Here is a 23,054-nt window from a genome sequence, read left to right as displayed (position 1 = left end):
AAATAAAAGCTTCCATTAGAGAATTTGACCGTTTCTAAAGAGATATTGTTATTGTTGTTATTCCTTTTAATATTAGTTATATATAAGTTAAAATTAAAAATGTGTATACATGTTCTGTGTTTTTTTTTTTTTTTACTTAAATAACAAAATTGGGTAATTTATAATTTCAATTTCTACATCACTTCCTGTTTTGTGTTAGTAACTTGATGAAGCTAAACGACGAGCAAAACTATTTAGGGAAGGATAGCGCAAGTAGAAAAAAAGAGCATATACAGTGTTGGGAAGGTTACTTTTAAAATGTATTCCCCTACAGATTACAGATTACATACCCCAAAATGTAGTTTGTAACGTTATCCATTAAATTACTTAAAGTGAGTAACGTAATCTGAATACTTTGGATTACTTTGTGTTGCTGTAGAGAAGCAAAGACTAGGAAATCATAGCATAAGATGTTTTGTCTGCTAAAAAACAATAAAAAAGCCCAGACTTTACTCAACCAAATTAAAAATATTATTGATAGAGGAGGAGGAGACACGGTCCGCACAGCATGGTTTAGTCCTGTTTTAGTCCTGTTTTAGTCCTGCTTTAGTCCTGGTTTAGACCTGATTTAGACCTGGTTTAGACCTGGTTTAGATCTGGTTTAGATCTGGTTTAGACCTGGTTTAGACCTGTCTTATTTTCTGGCAATGAGTGAAATTATTTAGAAAAAAAGGGGGATATAGCCCAAAATGTGAAAACAGGCAAATACCTCCGTGTAATCTATTTATTTCAACAAAGTAACTGTAATCCAATTACCACTCATTAAAACTGTAACTGTAACTGAATACAGTTACTCATAATTTGTACTCTGATTACGTAACTCCGGTACATGTAATCTGTTACTCCCCAACACTGAGCATATATAGCCTTACACTCGTTAAAGAATGAACAACACCAACAAATATAATGTCCCCCATCTCTTTTGTATTTAGAATAAGTTGTTTTGCGGAGTGCAGCCAGTTCCCATGTCCTGTTGAGGCAAATTGAAATGTCAAATGACACTTTACCACTATGTAATCCACCCCATCCTTAGATTTAGACTATAATAATATATAATATAAGTAGCAAAAGTGGCACATTTTCTCAAATTACTCTTCCTCCTGCCAAATAAAGAGATAATAGTAGGGTAAATGACACTGAAGTTACAAAATAGTCAACTGTAAATCTTAACTGAGGCACACAAATAAAATAACACACAAAACAGACGAATAAATATTTTACTTAAAGGGCCCATATTATTTACCACAGTATTTTCTGATTTGTGTTGTTTCCTCATTACAAACATACCTAGAGTTGTGTTTTGCTTCATTCACTCATGTTTAATGCAAAAACTCTGCCTATTTCAGAGTTCTCAAACTAGAAATACTTTGTTCCACCTTGTGATGTCATGTGGTAATACAGGAAGTGCTCCACTGTGTTTTAAGCTTCATACTTCTTTAGAATCATTCATAATTTCAGCCCCCGAATTGCCCAGCTCTACTGAACTAAAAAACTAAAAGGGTATCTGACCTTGAAAACTACCACTCTATGATGTCAGAAGATCGGGCAGCAGAGCATTATGAGGTTTGAAGATGTAGACAGACTAATAATAAAGGATTACTCAAACATGTGTGAGTGAAACTAAACACAACTCCAGGTCTGTTTTTGAGGAGAACGTTTTAACATGGCTTAAGGCTCACAAGAGTCAGTTTTGCAATTTGTAATATAGGTCTAGGTTTAACAATTAATACAGGAGCACTAGCTGTTGTCTGGTTGTTTGTGATTCTGCTATCAGGAAGCATCGATCAAAAATACGCCCTGCAGTCCACAGCTTAGATGTAGAGCATTGTGGAAAATAAACACAGAGGGAAGCTTGGGGCTATAGAAAAAGTTTGGATGTTTGTGAACAAATAGCTATAACTGTAACCAAATAAGTCTAAAATGAATGCATGTTTTTCCGATTTGCTTGTTTCAACGGAATTGAAAAGCGTTTAAAAAAAAGAGAAAACAAAAAACAAAACAAAAAAACATGCACCCTTATATTCCCATACTCGGAGTTGGCTTGCATTTTCAAGAAGTGACTCTTATGTGGCTGTAAGGAGGGCCTCTGCTTGTTACGTCATAGAAATTTGCCTCTTTTACGGTAATACTCCACAGTTTGGCAAACTTATCTATGTTCCAAAGTGAATCATGCAGGTGATATGCAGCCTCCAGAAAGTGACGCAATGTTGCTTTATCTCTGTGATACCTGCATCATCAAATTACTGAATTTCATTTATGTGTATCTCTCTGTATCCAAATAATCAATAAACAAATAAAATCTACGTAACAGGAGAAAGGCAAGGATAAGAAATAATTTTATTCATTCATTGACAACAAAGCCATTCAAACATTCATATTTTAAAAAGAACTTCTTCATTCAAATGTACAAGCTTTCATGATTCTAGTGCACATGTGCTTTTCTTGTGTGAAGCAGCCATAAAAACAAAATCACTTGCGGTGTCCCAGTGTCCGCGATTCGACCAAAATGGGTTTTCCTTTCCAAATAAACAGCTGTGTCATGGTCAGTCCAGTCACTGCTTGAGCCACTGTTGTAGGAGTAAGAAGATGTGGTCACGCGCCATCGCCAACTGAACAGGATCCTCTGCCCGCGCTGGGTACATGTTGGCGCAGTGGGCAGTTCCTAAATCGGAAAGACGGCGATGTATAAATAGTAGAAAAGGGAAAAATAAAGAGCAATTACCCACCAAATAAAGTCCAGTCTTACAGGCAAGCATTGTTTCAGTTTCCTGGCATGTACTTTAGCAATGATTATGTTGTAATTCTGGATGTAAAGGTTGGTTTATTGAAAACCGTTGGCCAAATAAAAACAATATATAGGACACATCTGGAGGAAATTCCCAATAGAAACATTTATAGCCGATTGTTATGATAAAATTGAGTTGGCGATGATGGGCAAATGCAGGCTCGTGTTATGTAAGACTTCGACTGTGAGATCTATGGCAAATCACGGCGTACACAGCAGTGGGTGTGTATGGGAGGTAGGTGAAGACTGCAAATTTTAGAGTAATGGTGCCTCAAATGCCTGACAGTAAAGATGCATAAATCCTTCAAAATGAAATGAGTTAAAGGGCCCATGTTACTTTCTTTTCAGATCTATGTTATGTTTCTTCATCATGTGTTTTGTTTCATTCACACATGTTTAACACACAAATGCAGCATATTTAGGCTGAGTTTTTCTCTCAAACTGAAACCTTGTCATGTCATGTGATAAGACAGGAAGTGCTCCACTGTGTTTTTAAACTCGCACTCCTTCATTAGAAACATTTGGATGATTTTGAATGATTTCAGCTCTGGAACTCCCAATCTCGACTGAACAAAAGATAAAAGGAGCTGAAAATAAGTGCAATCAGATATCAACCTGGTCCCCATGAGGCATCGGTGGGGGCAGTTCATCAGCACAGAAGCAGTTTATGAGGAGTCAGTCCATATGACATGATCATTATATCCACAAGGTAATGTGTGTATGTGTACAGGCCCGTGAACATATGTGTGATATTGGTCACACATGAGAATGTTTATGTTTACTAGTGTGTCACCAAAATGTCATTTTTCATGAGCTGTGTATGTGTTAGTTGTGTAACTGTAGATCAGTGTTTTGTGTATCACCAGAAAAAGAAGAAATGGAAATTATTTTTGTTCCAATTTGAATTTTAACGGCACACACTCAAAGAGGAAGGAACTGTTATAATTAGTGATTATTTCGAAAACTATTAATATTTTACTGTACAAATGCATAGAATTATAAATAGATAATATTTTTTCTGAGATGTTGAGACACTCCCGTAGCTGGAGCTCAATCCCATATTTGACCTTGGTTACCTTGACCTTCAAATGACCTTGACTGGTTTCAACCTGTAACATCCAGTGTACCCCGGTTATGTGTGTGCCAACCTGTGTGATGATTGGGTGAATATTTTGGCCACAGATGGTTCAGAAATTGCCAAAATTGCCTTATATCCTTTATGATGGTGTGACCTTTCAACTGACCCATGTGACCTCAAATGACCTTGGATCGTTACCAAACCTTTTTTTTTGTGGCATTGGGCACGGGGGGTGGACCCACGAACCAAATTTGGTGATGGCAGAATTATTGTGTGTGGATAGACACACAGACACACACACACAGGGTGAATATAAAACCTGGTCCTGGGGACCAGGTAACTATCACTATATGACATGACAAGGTGGGACAGAGCATTTTGAGGTTTGGTGAGGTAGACTAATAAGAAACATGTGTGAATGAAACAAAACACAACTCCGGGTATGTTTTTGATGCAATAACAACATCATAACATGGCTTAAAGCTCACAAGAGTCAATCTTACGTAATATGGGACCTTTAATGATGAGGGGAAACCATATAAAAGTCAATTGTGCTTTAAATTGAAATGCAATAAATCCAGACAACTTCTATATTTTTATTTTGCTCACAGCTTCTAAAGTCATAATGAGTTTCAGTTATAACTTGTGCATTGCTTTGTTTGTTTTACCTTTAATGAAAACAGCTGGGAGATCAGGCGTTATGTCTGAGGTGATGCCCAAAGCGTGCCACGGGTCTATGGAGCCGTTTGGAAAGACGATTCTGGAAGAGCGAATGTTGTATCCTCCGTAATATTCATTGGTTTGAGCCACGGCATCAGCCAGCTGCTCCGCGCTCACATTATAGAAGTCTGCACACTGCTTCACCTGGTAACTGAACAAAACACTCAAAATATAAAGATGTACAAACGAGATATATTAAACAGTGATGGACAAAAATCATATTTAGTATCTGAACATCAGTCTCAACAGCAAGCTTTGCAGGTGTGATGCTAAAAAATAAGCAATAAATACTATTAGTCTGTGTGTTTGTAACCTTTTTCGGTCCACCATCTGCTTGTTTCTATGATGTTATTGCTTTGCTTGTAATGTTCCACAGTATGCCATTAAACTTATCGGTCATGCATTTAATCATTAACAGTGCAATGAGTGAAATAAACTGTGAAATTAAATTTAAAATTTGCATTTTTGCTGCAAGTGAACGTGCCTCTCCATGGAACTGACCTGTAACTTGGCCTTGTGGGGTTTCCAGCTTGTCTCCATGGAGATAAATACTTACCGTATTTTTCAGATTATAAATCGCTCTGGAGTATAAATCACACCGGCCAAAAAATGTGTAATGAAGAAGAAAAATACATATAGGAGTCGCACCAGACTATAAGTCACACTTTTTGGGGAAATGTATTTTGTAAAATCAGAGACCAGGAACCGACATTTTATCTTGAAAAACAAGTTACAGTAATAACAATAGAATAGAGAAAAACAGGCTGAATAGGCATTAATATGTTAATGTAACATATGAACAGTTATTCAGACAATTATAGCATAAACAACAGAACACAAGTTTATCAAACTCTCCATCTCACTCCAAATCACTAAATCCACTGAATTTTTCATCCTCTCTGTCACTTCTGCGCAACCACCGGAGATAAAACATAGATCCATGAGATAAACTGAGCGCCACTTTCTCTTCTGTGTCGCTGTCGTCAGACTCAGCATCAGTTCCAGTTAGAATTATTCCGGCATTTCTGAATCCCGACAGGATGGTTTCGGTGTCCCTGAAGTTCAGGCTTTGTTGATTCATCCAGTGACAGTGAAAGTTGCATGGTGCACCAGTGAAAGTTGCATGGTGCACCCTCCCTGTTGCCGTGAAGCTGTGTTCTCCATCCCTGCTTTTTGCCAGTCCCTCTCAAGTTTCTCGCTCACTCCAAACTTTCTTTCTGCTGCTCGATTACCGTTTTCGGCTTTTGGCCATTTCACTACTTGCAGCAGGACAGCGACTTTTTCTATAGGAGGCATGCGCAGTAGAGTGCAAAGTGACAGTGGTACAGGAGTAATAATAGTACTAGATACAGACACACAAGCCTAGAGCCTCTCGCGGCTGTCAGTCTGAAAATTTTAATATTATAAGTCGCACCGGAGTATAAATCGCAGGAAACACCCAAACCGTGAAAAAAGTGCAACTTATAGTCAGAAAAATACAATGTCATACTGTGGAACATCCCAGGTCAAGCAAAAAAAAAAAAATCTCCACGAAAACAAGCCTCCACCAGAAAAGTTAAAACAAAAAAAACTGTGTGGAATTGCAGTTCTTAAATTAGTTTTTTAAATGGTGATTACGAATTAAGTCATTTAAAGTGAGGTTATATTTGACTCCACCACTGTAGGAAAGGAGACAGACTTTAAAGTGTTGTGCAAAACAGTAACAGGTTTGTAATTAGAGGGATTGGACATTAGTGTGTTAGTGTTTAGTCTACTCACTCCAGAGGGAAACCTGCAAAGGGCTGGTCAGGTGAATCAGTGCTTTGATAGAAGCCAAACTCTGTGCACGTCTGGTAAACCCACTGTCTCCCTGCAGCAGAAAAACAAGCTTCAAATAGAATCAGATGACATCAAGGGCACAGGTTTTGGTACATCCGTTTTCCAAGTTTTATTTACTTTTCAACTATTTGATATTGTGATAATGTACTGAAATATAATGATAATGTCTGGTTGTAAAGAAAATATTAAACAGTAAGTACACTGGTCTCATGTAGCATTTTCATGGACACTAACTGCAAGGCCTGTTACGATAATTACGATGTCGACTTACCATTCAATAACTGACAATTAATGTTTTTGCTGTGTCAATATTTGTAATGTGAAGTCAGTTTTTCTTTGCACTGCTGTTGAACGATAGAGTTTATTTAGAAAATTCTTAACTGGGGTTATCAAAGCAGGTTATGGTTATTTTGTCATAGCTTCAATATTATTACGTATCGTGACATTTTCTACACTTCTACACACACAGAGAAGTTGCCAAAACAGTCAATTCAATACATAGGCCACGATATGATACATATCTCGATACAGTGCACTTTTGGTTCAATATGATATATTTCAAATAGATTCGATATGGTTCAATAAAAAATAATGGCAAAATCATGGCTGTGATACTAAAAGTGTTTGTTAAACCACTTCTGTTAAGTGAATATGAAACAACCCATTTTAATCCTCAAAACAGTGAAAATGTCAAATGTGCTGCATGAACGAGTTTCCTTCCTCTAAACAAGCAACAAAACTGTAGCTGTAACAAAATAATTTAGTAAAATATACCAAAAAATACTACTATTGGTGATATATCGATACTGCAGCCCATGACATTGATACTGTATCATCACTAGGGCTGGGTATCTTTAAGAAGTTGCCGATACGATACATATCTTGATACATAGGCCACAATACAATACAAATCTCGATACAGTGCACTTTCGATACAATACAATACATTTCAAATCAATTCGATATGGTTCAGTAAAAAAAATGGCTAAATTGTGGTTGTGATACTAAAAGTTTTTGTTAAATCATTTCTTCTGCAAAGTTCATATGAAACACAAACATTTTACTTATCAAAACTGTGAAAATGTCAAATGTGTCAAATAAACGAGTTTTCTTCCTCTAAACAAACAACAAAACTGGAGCTCTAACAAAATTATTTAGTAAAATATACCAAAAAATACTCTTGGCGATATATGAATACAAAAGCCCCCGATATCGATACTGTATCATCACATTAAACGATATGATATATTTATATTTCGAGATTTTTGCACACCCCTAATTATAATGTTACTTTGCTGTTGGAATGTAACAAAGTAGTAAAGTACTGCACTTATGTAAAAAAAAAAAAAAGTTATCTGGTGCATTGTGTAACTTTTTGGCTGGGGTCCGTCACATTCTTGTTTCTATGGATATGTCATTGGTCATCTAGACTCTGATTTCACAATCAGATCAGGAGATGTGAGTCTGGTCACGGGTGACTCTCTGTGTTTTCAGGCGACCGTGATTGACAGGTGGCTGTGATTGACCAGCCGTATTGGAGAAATAAAGGAGAAAAACATCACAGGGGACAGAAAAACACTGCGGGTTTCATCAGAATTAACAAGCAAAGTGCTAAATTCTGTTATTCTGAGCGGAAATAAATGTGATGTTATTTGTAAATTATATGTGACCAATGAGCTCCTTTGCTTCACATGTCACTGAAACAAACTAATCTGACTGGACGATCACAACAAACATCATCGCTGGATTAAAGAGGCAATCTAAATACGGAAACGTGTCAGCGGCAACATCATGTGACCTGCTCTGAGGAACACGGCTAGTGAGCAGTCCATCCTGGTATGAAAACAAACTCTTGGAACCTCATAACACAGAGATATCAGTCTGGATTTACCATAAAAATAACCACTGGAACTGAAAACAAATAACAAAAAGACAACATTTTCATGATTTTGGGAAACAAACCTTCAAAAAAGACACCCAGACAAAATAAAAGACTAAAGTGACTCTAAGTTAACCTTCTTTGTTCATGTTTGTAAATGGACACTGTCTTTAAAAGCCACTTCCTCTGTGCACTTCCGTCAGTGACACCCTAATGACACTAATGCTGCTAAATAAAGCCACAGAGACACACAGACTGCTCTCAAGTTCAGGTTAAACTGTACATGTTGTTGTTTACTGTGGTTGCCTTAACTTGAATTGACCCAGTGACTGTTCTGTTGACTAAATCTATTTCAATTCCACGGTTACAGTTAAAAGGACAAAAGAGTCATGTAAGACTGCACCAAATATTGTAATACTGAAAGTCACAATCACAACTGCAAATGAAATTAATCACAATATAACCAAGGAATGTGCTTTTTTAAATAATGGAAATGTTCAAAAAGGCAGATCTTACTTATTATTCTCCTTTGAGAGTTTCGTAAATTAAAGAGGAAGTATTATGCAAAACAGATGTTATAGACCATGAACACTGGTCCCTCATCAAAAACATGCCTGAAATGGTTTTATGTGTCAGTCATGTATGTTTGAGTCATCTAGTGATCTTTCCCGGTCCCTATAGATGCATCAAGAATCTCAGACTGCCGGTCACTGTGCAATGCATACTGGGAAGGATTTTCCGAGAAAGTGAGCATCAAACCTCCATGTTTGTTTGTACAGTGGGATGTGTCTATTGACAAAGCCAGTCTTTTCTAGTCTTTTGAACCATATCACTTTTGTTTCTGGTTCTGATATTGTCATATTTTAGTTTTGGGATTCGGACATCATAATTGTGTGGTTGTTGGATCCTAACAGTGGAAAACGGTTCGAGAAATTTGTTTGTGCAAACTCCATAAATGCAAAAGGGAATCAGATGTGTGTGACTGCAAACCTCTGTTCAAACTGTTTCCTTTTCCAGCTAAATTGAAAAATAGTGAAAGGCGAAGGTGATGGGCAGAATTGATCCACAGGAAGGACCAAAAACGAAACCTTTGACTGCCTAAATCATCCCAAGTTTGCAGCGAACATTTTGTCTGTGGAGCGCCATTAAAGCAAAATCCCGATCCCTCACTCAACCTTGGTTACGAATTTAAAAAGTCAACGCCAAAGCGAAAGGAACCAACTGTTCGCCAAGAAACACCTTCCACTGCAAAGAGACCAAGACGTGATGTTGCTGTGAAGCCACAAGTACAAGAAAGTGCAGCTCAGTCTGTTTGTCTTCTGAACCTCTCGCTTAACAAACGGGATACCACTTTGTTGGTGCTCCACATACAAAATATTCACTGCAAACTCTGGATGATTTCTTAAGCAGTCAGAGATGACCATTTTGGTCCTTCCTGTCGATCAATCCTGCCCATCGCCTTCACCTTTCACTATTCTTCAATTCCGTTGGGAAGGGAAACAGTTTGAACAGAGGTTTGCAGTCACACACATCTGATTCCCTTTTGCATTTATGGAGTTTGCAAACACATTTCTCAAGCCGTTTTCCACTGTTAGGATCCAACAACCACATAATTACAATGTCCGAATTCCAAAACTAAAATATGACAATATCAGAACCAGAAACAAAAGTGATATGGTTCAAAAGACTAGAATAGACTGACTTTGTCAATAGTAATAATCCCACTGGGAAATCAAACATGGTTGTTTGATGCTCACTTTTTTGGAAAATCCTTCCCAGTATGCATTATGCAATGACCGGAAGTCTGAGATTCTTGATGCGTCTATTCAAACCCTCCTCATGGTTAGCTGTAAGATTTTGTACAAGGCTCCACCCACAAGCCTACGTCACCTAAAAGGTAACACAATGATCTAAATATGTTATGTGTTAGAAGTTAATACCCCATACAAGTAAAATACCCCCTCTTTAAAATGTATGCAGGTTTTAGATTCAATATAACTGAAAAAAATAAGTTTCAAAAAGTACATTTCAAATAATATCCCATACCGAAATCTTTTCCAATACAGTGCAGACTTAATCCATGCCCCCACATTGTACCACTGTAATATTACCATGTGTTGTTTGGGCAATAGTGATTATGTAGTGAACTTTCAGCAGCTCTTCTATATTTACACCATTTTCCTTTGTCTATTTTTGTGGCAGTGCTCAGTTTTCTTGAGGTCTGGACTATTTTCAGCCCAAAGTGAAGCTGTAATTTCATTGTCACATCCCAATTATAACAACTGACATCATACTTTCACTTCACTAGTCTTAGTTTGATCCTGGTTTATTTCTCATTTGGCCCGGTTTGGTTCCTGTTTAGTGCTGGTTTGGCCCCTGCTTTAGTCCCCACTTTAGTCCCCACTTTAGTCCCCACTTTAGTCCCACTTTAGTCCCCACTTTAGTCCCGCTTTAGTCCCAGCTTGTCAAAGCCTGATCTCGTCAGATCTCAGAAGCTAAGCAAGGCTGGGCCTGGTTAATACTTGGATGGGAGACCGCTCGGAAAATCAGGTATCACAGTGGGGCGCCAGTCGTAAAAAACTGTCTACGTTGTGTCCTTCACCCTCATTGCCTAGTATGAAAGTGGTGTGTGTGTGTGTGTGCGTGCGTGTGTTCGGAGGAACCGATGACGCAGATTGGCATGGCAGCCGTGCCTCTGTCAGTCTACCCCAGGGCAGCTGTGGCTACAACAGTAGCTTATTATCACCGGGTCTGGAGTGAATGAATAATGCTCTGTAAAGCGCCTTTGTGACAAATGTCTGTGAAAAGTGCTATATAAATTTAAAAAATTACTTAAGACCGAGCTTTAGTCCCCTCTTTAGTTTAATCGTAGTTTGATCCTGGATTAGCTCAGGTCTAGCCCTGCTTTCATCCTGGTTTACATCTAAATTAGAGTTAAAATCCATTTTGTACTTTTTCTTCAATCATAAAACTTATGATTGTTTGCGAATGTGTGTATTGTGTCTGCGTGGTAACTGATGAGCATTCCGCTGATATACACACACACACACACACCCCCGGTGTGATGTCACTGTCAAGTCTCAACAGTAGTCATTTATGCACCCTCTTTTACCCCTATGTCTTGTAATCTTTCTGTACATTGTTTATCTGTTTTCTTGTATGTTTTTAATCACTTGAATTTACACAATCAGTTGAAAAGGTGCATTGCACAACTTTTCTGATGGAAGCTCCATCTCAGTGCAGATGTTATTGCTTTTGCTGGAATGTCCCATGGTATAAAACTAAACATCCATTTAACATTTATTCATTACTGGTGCTTCTATTGCTCAAAAACACAATAATTCTGTCTGTGAATAGGATTGCCTTTCCACAGATCTGACCTTTAATGTAGCCTATCATTGTCTCCCTTGAAATAATGAGTTCTACTGTAGAACATTCTAGACAAAGCAATAACAAGATAAGCAGGTGAAGGACCCTCCACCAGAACAGTTGTGCAATGCACCTTTAATAATGAAGACAAAGAAAATCAACATGATGCTCCCTGTCCCTGTCTCACTCACCGCCTCCTGCAGCCGGACCGTCCCAGGAGGTATTCGTCATGTCCTGGACGTAGCCGTTGAAGCTGACGTTAAGACATTTCATAGAGAAGGTCTGCATCATGAGGCGAGCCACTGCTGCGTAACGGTAATAAGGGTCCCCCAGAGACGCATCAGCCATGACACCGCACAGCACCTCGATGGTGATGTTGGTTCCTACTGCTCCCTGAAAAACAAACACAGATACAACAGTTTACACTTGGCCTGTTTCCTGACTGAGGCCCCTGTTAATAATGGCACATGAAGAAATACTGTAATATAATGTTTGTATTTAAAGGTGCATTGTACAACTTTTCTGGTGGACGGTCCGCTACCTGCTTGTCTCCATGGAGATGTTCTTGCTTTGCCTGGAATGTTCCATGGTAAAATCGTTAAACATATCCATTTAGCATTTATTCATGTTGAGTGTTTCCATCGCTCAGTAATACAATGATTCCTTCTGTGAATAGGGGCGATTCTCCACAGATCTGAACTGTAATGTAGCGTAATGGCAAGGCAAGGCAAGTTTATTTGTATAGCACAATTCGTACACAAAGTAATTCAAAGTGCTTTAGAGAAAAAAACAAATACATTAAAATCACAATAAAAACAAATCAAAAAATAAATAATCATCGTGAAATTGAAATGGAGAGAGAGACATTAAGTGAGAGAGAAGAGTGCAGAATGAAAACCTTTCAGTCATATGCAGCGCACCAGAACCATGAATCTGAAAAGCTGACTCCCTGTGTTTAGTCCTGACTCTGGGCACTGTTGTAGAAGTTTTCAGCTTGTCCAGAAAAGGGTGGAAGTAAAAGGCCGGAGACCAACTTAAGCAGGAGAAGTCTATTTAGATGTATGTGGAGGATAAGTTACTTAAATTCTCTTACAGGCACCAGCAGGAGGCTGGTCCCTGCGCTCCTCAGAATGCGAGATGGTTCATATGGCACTAACATGTTATAGATGTACTTTGATGCTCGGTCATAGAGAGACTTGTACAAGCACAGCCACTTTCAAGTCTACACAGGTAGCACAGAAAGCCAGTGCAGAGACCTGAGCAAGAGCCTGGTTCAAGTCAGGACCCGAGCTGCAGCGTTCTGGATGTTCTGCAGTGTCTCACGGCTCGTTTGGAGAGGCCAGTGAGCAGAACATTACAGTATCTAACCTACTGGAGACAAATGCATGGATAAGTCTCTCTAAATCTGCTTTAGACAGTAAACCTTTGATTTTTGCTATGTTTTAGATGGTAAAAGGCTGCAGATGTTATTGATTTGATGTGGCTAGTACTGTAACCTGCTTGTCTCCCCTGTGATAGAGAGGTTTAATCTGTACTGTGGAACATTCCAGACAAAGCAGTAACATTTCCATGGAGACAAGCAGGTGGCGGACCCTCCAATAGAAATGTTACACAGTGCACCATTAAAGCAGGAGTATTTGCAAACAGGGGAAAAGCTCATTAAAGATTAAAGGTGCACCATGTCACTTTTCTATTTATGTCTATTTATCTTCATAAACATGTGTCCTCTCTCTGTACCTGCTGCTGTGAGCCTCCTCATTTTGGTCTTAAATGTGATATAATAAGTAATATGATACTTGTGTTTTTCCATCCATCCATTTTCTTCCATTTATATGGGCCAGGTCATGGGGGCAGCAGTCTAAACAGGGACTCTCAGACTTCCTTCACCCCAGAGACTTCCTCCAACTCCTCCTGGGGGAACCCGAGGCGTTCCCAGGCCAGCTCAGAGACCTAGTCCCTCCGATATGTCTTGGGTTTTCCAGGGGCCTCCTTCCGGTGGGACATGCCCGGAACACCTCTCCAGGGAGGCGCCCAGGAGGTGTCCGGAACAGATGTCCGAGCCACCTCAACTGCTCCTCTCGAAGTGGAGGAGCAGCGGCTCTACCCGAACTCCTCCCATGTGGCTGAGCTCCCAGCCACTCTGCGGAGGAAACTCATTTCGACCACTTGTTTCCACATTCTTCTCCTTTCAGTCATTACCCAAAAATCATGACAATGTGTGAGGGGAGGAAAGTAGATTGAGCGGTAAATCGAGAACCTTTCAACTCAACTCCCTCTTCACCACAACGGTCCGATACAGCTACCACATCACTGCCAACGCTGCACCGATCCATCTGTCAATCTCACGCTCCATCCTCCCCTCACTCATCAACAAGACCCCGAGATACTTGAACTCCTCCACTTGAGGCAAGGACTCTCCACCCAGCAGTGTGGTTTTCGTTCTAGCCACAGAATGCTTGTGGTTTTTTTTTGCTATTTTGTAAATTAAATTCCTATTTCTAATTTGGAACTCAGCTCCAAATTCGCCCCTAACTTAGCCTCATGAGCTTCACTGGACTGATGCCGAACGCTGCGGGTGACGTCACACTCCCTTAGTACACTTCATTATACAGTTTAAGGTTTTATAGTTTAATGGTCGTAAATAAAACTAATTAGTCACAGTGAGTACAGAGATGTTCTTGCAGTCCTATCTAATAATCAGCATGAAATTTCCCCATGAAATACTTCTGATGACAGAAAAAGGTTGGGAACAGGATACAATGCTCCAGATGTCTCTGTCATCATTCTGTAATTTAAGATTCATTGCAAAGCCAAAATACTGAGTCATACTCCCATAGAAGCAGGGGGTAACTTTTACTTGAACTTCCTGTTAACAAATCCTGCTAAAAAATGTCCAGTTTAAAATTTCCAGTGTTAGACATCGCAATCAGAGAAAGTGAAAAGAGAAAGTGACTGAAAATGGAAGAGGAAAGATGTAATTACGCAGTATGACATAAATACTTGTTGCTTCCAAGCTGGTGATGCATTTCCAACTGATTTCTATAGGTCCTATATTACGCAAAAGTGACTACTGTGAGCTTTAAGCCAGAATATTGTCATCAGAAACATACACCAAGTTGTGTTTTGTTTCATTCACACGTGTTTGAGTAATCCTTTATTATTGGTCTGTTTACATCCCCAAAGCTCAAAATGTTCTGTTCCAACTTGTGATGTCAATTGGCAGCTCCAGGGCTGTAATAATTCAAGTTCTAGTGAAGGTGTACGGAGTTTAAAAACACAGTGAAGCACTTCTTTTATTACCACATGAGTGTTTTCAGTTTGCAACATCAAGTCCAAGTCTGATGCGTACGCTTTCAGTTTCAAGTCCTTTTGAGTCTTTATACCAGGCGTCTCCAACCTTTTTCCTTGAGTAAGCTACAAAACAAAAATTCCAGAAAGCTACTAATTTTAATGGTCACAGAAAATAAAGTATAAATACTGTAAGAGCCATGGCAAGACTTAGATGTGGAACAGTTAGAAAAAACATAGAACATAAACCACTATTTATTTGTAAGTGCAGAAAGTCATGCATCAAAATAATAGATTTACAACAATAATAATAATAATAATAATAGGCATTTAATTCATCAAATTTGAGTTATTCAGGATAATACATGTAATTCGGGAATCTCTTGGAAAGCTACTGGTAGCTCCCAAGCAACAGGTTGGAGACCCATGCTTTATATTATATGACTTGGTGAAATCTACTTCCTGTTCCTTTTTTTATGCCAGTAATGACAAAGCACAGAATGGTTGGACTAGAAATGTCAAGATTTTTTGCTGTTCTGGTAAAATTATAGATGAAAGTACATCTACCTATAAATGTACAGACAAAACACATGTGTTTTAAAAAAATATATATATATTACACAAAATGGATTCTTGTGAGCTTTAAGCCATGTTAGAATGTTGTTAAATCCTCAAAAACAGACCTGGACCTGTTTTGTTTCATGATTAATCCTGTATTATTAGTCTGTTTACATCTCCAAAGCTCAAAATGCTCTGTACCACCTTGTGATGTCATGGAGCCGTTTTCAAGTTAACAGCTAGATTTTACCTTTTGTTCAGATAGACAATTCTAGGGATTAACAATAACCAAAATATCCCAATATCGTAGCGTCAAAAGTCTCTTGATGAGATCGTGGGCCGTCACAATATATTGAATTACCAGTTTCTAAATTCATTGTTATGGTGCAACAACAGCTAAGAACAGAGAGAACTACATAGACCAGGATCCTTTGCTTTGTTTCAGTCCAATCTACTTGCTGAAATAACTGTTATTAAACATTTTTACATCTTAATTTTTTGCATTATGACAGAAAAGACGCATATTCACACTTTTGTTAGCCTACTCAAAATCTTGCAATAAATATCGTACTGTAAGTGTACTGTGAAATTATCGTATTGAGAGGTTTAGATTTTGTAGCCAATTCCAAGGCTGAAATCATCCAGATGATTCTACTGAAGGTAAACAGAGCAGGGTTCCCACTCTTTTTCAGTGACAAAATTTCAAAACTTTTCCATGACTTTTTCATGACCTAAAGTGAATTTTCCATGACTTTACGGCGCCCTACATGTGCAGAATTGATCAAACTTTTAGGGTTAAATATGAAATGTTAACCCTTTCCACTAGGGATGGGCATTCGATAAAATTTTCTTAATCGATCGTCGGGGGAGTATATCGATTAATCATTAATGATTTTATATTAAGATGATTATCATTATTATTACTATCTGCAGGACTAATCTGTATAAATAAACTCAACTTTACGACATATAAATCATAACCACTCTAGAGCCACCTCAGTTTGTTTCAGATTAGAATGTGTTTAATGCAGCTTTGTGCAAGTCTCACAGAAACAAAACTTAAAACTACATGGCTAATTTGCATAAACTAAGAGAAGAAACAAACAGCTGTTGCGTGCTGATGCGGTCAACTTCTGTTGGACTAAAGGACACGACTCAGTGGATTATAGGGCGCACAGCAACCTACATTCGGGTTGTCGAGTAAAAATGAACATAATCAATGAAAATGCCCATCCCTACTTTCCACTCACCTTATGGTTAGGTATTATAGTTTTTTAACATTCAAAATACTGTCAGTGCATTTATTGTTGTCTCTTTTAAACAAAAGACATTTGGAAATAATCATAATAGCCTCATGAGAACTTAACAGAACGCTGGAGTTGTGTAAAAGAGATGCTAAAATTCCATGACTTTTCCAGGATTTCCATGAGTTTAAAATACACTCAAGCACTTCCGATCACATGACATCACAAGGTGGAACAGAGTGTTTTCTGTGTGAGAGAACAACTCAGAATTTGTGAGTTAAACATGTGTGAATGAAACAAAACACAACTCCAGGTCTGCTAGTGACGAGGAAACATCATTATAACAGACTTCACAAAGCCCCCATAGTGCGGTTATTTTTAAAATCTATTTCATTAGTCTCGTCTCGAAGTCAAAATACTGACTCAGTTTTGACTGAAGTCTAAGTCGGGACTTGCAGGCCACACCTCTGGTCAACATCACAACAATAAAGTCGCACGTAAAAAGCAGCCAGGAGCCAGACAAGCCTGCTCTGGTCGTGATTAGATAAAGATTGACTAAATCTGTTTACAAGTGTTGTCCTCTGCGGCTCACTGCTGCTGGAACAGTTGGTTTTGACTGACATGTGCAGGCTGGCCCGTCTCTAAATGCTGCCGCGGTGATCACAATACACGTGATCTGAGACTGTCATCCCATCTAGGTAGAAACAGGAAGTGTGGGTGCTTGTTTTTCTAGCCTGTGCGTTACATAATCTCCTTTTCAGTACACTATAAAGCTCTCCATTGATAACCTCTGGACTGTGAAGCTAGAGCACTTACACTTTCATTGAGTTACACCTTACAGCCACTTTTTTTACCCAAATACCCGAGTAGTATCTGAACCCGAGTTTGTTGTTGAATCGGAGAGGTAGTGGTTGGCTCATTTGTGAAAGAAGTACTCAATTTCACTATTAAAGTGAAAGTACAGACGCCGGAGCAAATAAAAACTTGAGTAAAAGTAAAAGCATTGCGTGAAAAAATAAAGTAAAACTATCAAAGGTGCACTGAGTAAATTTTCTGGCGGAGGGTCTGTCAAATGCTTTTCTCCATGGTGATGTTATTGCTTTGTTTGGAAACCTTTCTATCTTCATGGAGACCAAACCAGACTAAGTTACAGGTCAGATCTGTGGAGAGGCAACCCCGCTCAAAGTCAGAATGCCGGTTTTTCTAGGTGTTTTCATCACTTGAAACTGAATAAATGTAAGGTAGAGCTGTAATGTCATACTGTGGAACATTCCAGGAAGAACAATGACATATCTAGAGAAACAAGAAGGTGACGGACCCTCCACCAGAAAGGTTACACAGTGCACCTTTAAAGTAAAAAGAAAAAGCATTTTGTGCAGATTTTGAGATCTTAAGACTTCAATTGTCCTTATTTTGATACAGATTTGTGTATTTTGTTCAACAGAAACAATTTAATCTGCATTTTTTGGAGCAGTTTTTATCTGTATCGTGTTTTTTTTTTTTTTTTTGCTCAAATTATGAACATGTTAAAAATAAACCCTCAGCCTTTTCAGCAGGTCTCAGACAACAAAAAAATACATTTACTTTTCCTGAGCCTTCCCCGGGGTCTCCTCCCGGTCCCCCGGAGGAGCTGGAGGACGTGTCTGGGGTGAAGGAGCTTAGACTACTGCCCCCACGACCCGGCCCCGGATAAGCGGAAGAAAACAGATGGATGGACATTTGCTTTTCAGTGCTGTTCAAAAATGTAGCGGAGTAGAAAGTACAGATAACTGCTCTCAATTGTAGTGAAGTAAAATTAAAAAGTATGAACTTTAAAAATGTACTCGTAAAGCATTAACTGCTTATTTCTATGGAGATGTTGCTCTGCTTAGATTGTTTTTCAATATATTAAACAGCTCTACTTTACATTTATTCAACTACAGGTGGTTTTATAGCTCAAAAATACCAATAGAAAACCAGGTGGTCTGACTGTGAGTGGGGTCGTCTTTCCGCAGATCTGACCTGTAACTTGTTCTGGTTTGGTCTCCATGAAGATAGATGATGGTAATGAAACTGACACTGAAAGATTCCAGACAAAGTGATAACATCTCCATTGGACAAAAGCACCAGAAAAGTTACACAATGCACCTTTAAGTAAAGAACCAATACTTAAAATGTATACAGTGCAGTACTTTACTCCTTGTACTTTGTTACGTTCCAGCCCTGGTTTGGCTGTATCGGCGATTCTTTTACAGCGGTCTTTTTAGCTCAGGGCGACAGGAAACCAGAGAGACCAAAGACTCTTTTGTTACTTTTTCACATGAGCTTATTGGTAACCAGACTCACGTATCCTGCAGGCACAAGAGACGCAGGAGCAGAGGGGAAAGAAACTGACTTTAAAGGTGCACTGTGCCACTTTACGGTTAGGGGTCTGTCGCCTTCTTGTTTCTATGGATACATCGTTGTTCTGCTTTGAATGTTCCACAGTGTGACATTAAACAGCTCTACTTTACATTTATTCAATTACAGGTGGTTTTATTGCTCAAAAATACCTTGAAATTCTAACTGTGAGCGGGGTCGCCTCTACGCAGATCTGACCTGTAACTTGGCCTAGTTTAGTCTCCATGATGATATAAAGGTTTAATGCCGTACTGTGAAACATTTCAGACAAAGGAAAAACATCTCCATGGAGAAAAGCATTTGATAGACCCTGAAGAAAGAATGAAAGAAAAAACGAAAGAACGAACGAAAGAAAGAACAAAAGAACGAACGAAAGAAAGAATGAAAGAAAGAACGAAAGAAAGAATGAAAGAAAGAACGAAATAAAGAACAAAAGAAGGAATGAACGAAAGAAAAACAAAAGAACGAACGAAAGAACGAATGAAAGAAAGAACAAAAGAACGAACGAAAGAACAAACGAAAGAGAGAAAGAAAGAAATAATGAAAGAACGGAAGAAAGAACAAAAGAATGAAAGGACAAACGAAAGAAAGAAAAAGAACGAACGAAAGAATGAATGAACGAAAGAAAAGAAAGAAAGAACGAACGAAAGAACGAACAAAAGAATGAACGAAAGAAAGAAAAGGAACGAATGAACAAACGAAAGAAAGAAAGAACAAAAGAAAGAACAAAAGAAAGGTACTTTTTTATCCCCATAGCAAAATTTGTCCTCTGCATTTAACCCAGTCAGAAAAGTTACACAATGCACCTTTAAGTTTAAAAAAAAAAAAAAAAAAAGTTTACTTGTTTGAAATATTCCACAGTATGGCATTACATGAGTCTCTCTTCGTGAACATGAGCATCAAGGCCATGCCAAGTGCAAGTCAGATCTGTGGAGAGGTGACCCCGACAGTCAGAATGCTTGTTTTTCTAGGTATTTTGGAATAAATAAAACACCCACAATTAAATAATAGAATACTGTGAAGAATTTCAGGGAAAGCACTTCCATAGTACCAGACAGGTTGCTTACCCTCCACCAGAAAAATGACACAATGCACCTTTAAATTCCTAAAAGTACTGGAGATTGACTGCAGAAATGGGTTCTTTTTAGTGTCCTGGGGCCCCTCTCTCTGATAATGAAGGGTTGATTATGTTACACTTAACTGCCCGGGCAGACTGACCCTCCTGCTCCTCATAACTCAGGTCCACTCAACCAGCCACACAAAAGGTCCTCAATGAGACACAAAATCTCACTTTCACCCGCCTCTGGTCAACTGTGTAAAAAAAACGTAAAAGGTGCATTGCGCAACTTTTCTGGTGGAGGCTCTGTCACCTGCTCCTGTCCATGGAGATGTTATTGCTTTGTCTAGAATGTTCCACAGTATAAATTAAACGTATCCATCTCAAGGGAGACAACTATAGGCATTACAAGTCAGATCTGTGGAGAAGCAGCCCTATTCACAGAGAGAATTATTGAATTTTTGAGCAGTAGAAACACCCGTAATGAATAAATACTAGATAGATGTGTTTAATGTCATACCATGGAAAGTTCCAGGTAAAGAAATAACATCTCCTTAGAGACAAAACAGGTGATGGAGATTCCACCAGAAAAGTTGCGCAATGAAGCTTTAAACTTCAGAGAATAGAAAATCGATACAAACATATAGAGAAAACACAACATAACAGTCCGTTGGTAGTCAAGCTCTTATGGTGTGCACTAGGGGTAGGCAGAAATATCGAAATATTGATATAGCATTAGCGTTGGGCAGTATCCATATTTTAATACTGTTAAACCTTCTCAGGATTTTACCGGGGTATACAGTATTACAGTATTACCGACAAGTTTTAGTACGACTTTGGTAAACTACGAAGTCACACTGCTTTACGGCTATACAGTCTCTGCGTCTGACCTGCAGACTTATAATCTCTGAAAAGTTTCACATGAACCATCTCTAACGTGACAGAAACACAGAACAGACTCATCATCAGCAGAACACCCCTCTGTCACACACTCATATTCCACTGAGTCCGACAGAAGCTGACGCATCAGCGCACAATAGCGAGCTGTTTTTATCAGTGCTTTATAGTTTATGCAAATTTGCCATGTGGTTTTCAGTTTCATTTCTGTAAAACGTAAACAAATGTGCGCCTGAAGGCAAAATTATGCCAAATTGCAGAAGTACTAGTATTTTTTTGGGACCAACTCTCTTGCGGCTGGACTTGCTGTCTTGTCTTGGTCTCCTTTATGAGCATCACATGACAATGGAACAAAACTAATCGAACGGTATCTCCCCGGGCAGTTAAAAGAAACATTATAGACACTGTTAGTTTTGTGATTACATTAAACTGAAAATACAACCACACATTCATTTGTGCTGAGCAAACAAATGTAGGTATCAGTAAATTATGATATTATATTAGGTTCTTATGTGCTGCAGATTTTTTTAAATGGCGGCAATGAAACTGATACTGTTGCAACTTTTTGATACTGGATACAGGATATAGTATCGTTTAATGTGATGATACATACCATGGGATGCAGTATTGATATATCACCAGGAGTTTTTTTTTTTTTTGTATATTTTACTAAATTATTTTGTTACAGCTACAGTTTTGTTGTTTTTTTAGAGGAAGGAAATTTGTTTATCTGACACATTTGACATTTTCCCTGTTTTGATGATTAAAATGTTTGTGCTTCATATGAATTTTGCGCAAGAAGTGGTTTAACATGACATCCCAAGGTGGAACAGAGCGTTTTGTGTTGGAGAAAATTATTCAAAGTTTGTGTTTTAGGAAATCACATTATAACAGAGATCAGAAAATTGCGTAATACAGGCCTTTTAAATAAATATTAGAGCTGTTTAGACTAGAGTGTTTAGACTACTGACAAATTATGTCTCCATGTCCGGAGATCCGGTCGCTGAGGCCCCCGCCGTCGACTGCCGCCCAGATCTCTTTGCACCGGCCCCATATGGCTCCTCTCGCAGGTGGTGGGCGGAAGGGCGGCCCCACGTCGCTCGTTCGGGCTGTGCCCGGCCGGGCCCCGTGGGGGAAGGCCCAGCCACCAGACGCTCGCCTTCGAGCACCCACCCCAGGCCTGGCTCCAGGGTGAGGCCCCGGTGACGCCATTCCGGGCGACGTAACTGGCCTCTGTGTGTAACTCATCATGTGGGGCTTCTGAACCGTTCTTCGTCTGACCCGTCCCCCCGGACCTGTTTGCCTTGGGTGACCCTACCAGGGGCATGAAGCCCCCGACAAAATAGCTCCCAGGATCATTCAGGCACTCAAACCCCTCCACCACGATAAGGTGATGGTTCAAGCAGGGGTGACGGTTCAAGGAGGGGCTCATCTCTGTTGTTCGCAGATGATGTTGTCTTGTTGGCTCCATCGAACCAGGACCTACAATGTGCACTGGGGTGGTTTGCAGCCGAGTGTGAAGCGGCTGGGATGAAGATCAGCTCTTCCAAGTCCGAGGCCATGGTTCTCGACCGGAAAAAGGTGGCTTGCCCTCTCCGGGTGGGTGGGGAGTCTTTGCCTCAAGTGGAGGAGTTCAAGTATCTCGGGGTCTTGTTCACGAGTGAGGGAAGGACGGAACGTGAGATTGACAGGTGGATCGGTGCAGCGTCTGCAGTGATGCGGTCGCTGTATCGGACCGTTGTGGTGAAAGAGGAGCTGAGTCGAAAGGCGAAGCTCTCGATTTACCGGTCAGTCTTCGTTCCTACTCTCACCTATGGTCATGAGCTCTGGGTAGTGACCGAAAGGACGAGATCGCGGATACAAGCGCTCGAAATGAGTTTCCTCCGCAGGGTGGCTGGGCGCTCCCTTAGAGATAGGGTGAGGAGCTCAGTCACACGGGAGGA

At 39.4% G+C, this 23,054-nt stretch overlaps 1 protein-coding gene across 1 annotated transcript in view; it reads right to left on the bottom strand.

Annotated features, from left to right (window-relative positions):
- Window positions 1–2,358: 2,358 nt before the first annotated feature.
- Window positions 2,359–23,054, bottom strand: part of prss16 (serine protease 16) — a 40,547-nt gene continuing 19,851 nt past the window's right edge. Inside the window, exons 6-9 of the mRNA XM_020928194.2 lie at window positions 11,880–12,081; window positions 6,381–6,471; window positions 4,571–4,773; window positions 2,359–2,701 (exon numbers count right to left, since the gene is read on the bottom strand). Coding sequence (XP_020783853.2) covers window positions 2,592–2,701; window positions 4,571–4,773; window positions 6,381–6,471; window positions 11,880–12,081 — 606 coding nt within the window. The 3' untranslated portion in view covers window positions 2,359–2,591. The remainder of the gene's footprint in view (window positions 2,702–4,570; window positions 4,774–6,380; window positions 6,472–11,879; window positions 12,082–23,054) is intronic.

The sequence above is a fragment of the Boleophthalmus pectinirostris genome, unplaced genomic scaffold (assembly GCF_026225935.1).
Source record: "Boleophthalmus pectinirostris isolate CB_2022bp ecotype Guang Dong unplaced genomic scaffold, ASM2622593v1 HiC_scaffold_9, whole genome shotgun sequence".
Taxonomy (NCBI): domain Eukaryota; kingdom Metazoa; phylum Chordata; class Actinopteri; order Gobiiformes; family Gobiidae; genus Boleophthalmus; species Boleophthalmus pectinirostris.
Note: the sequence above shows the minus strand (reverse complement) of the source record. Positions and strands in the feature narration are given on the sequence as shown.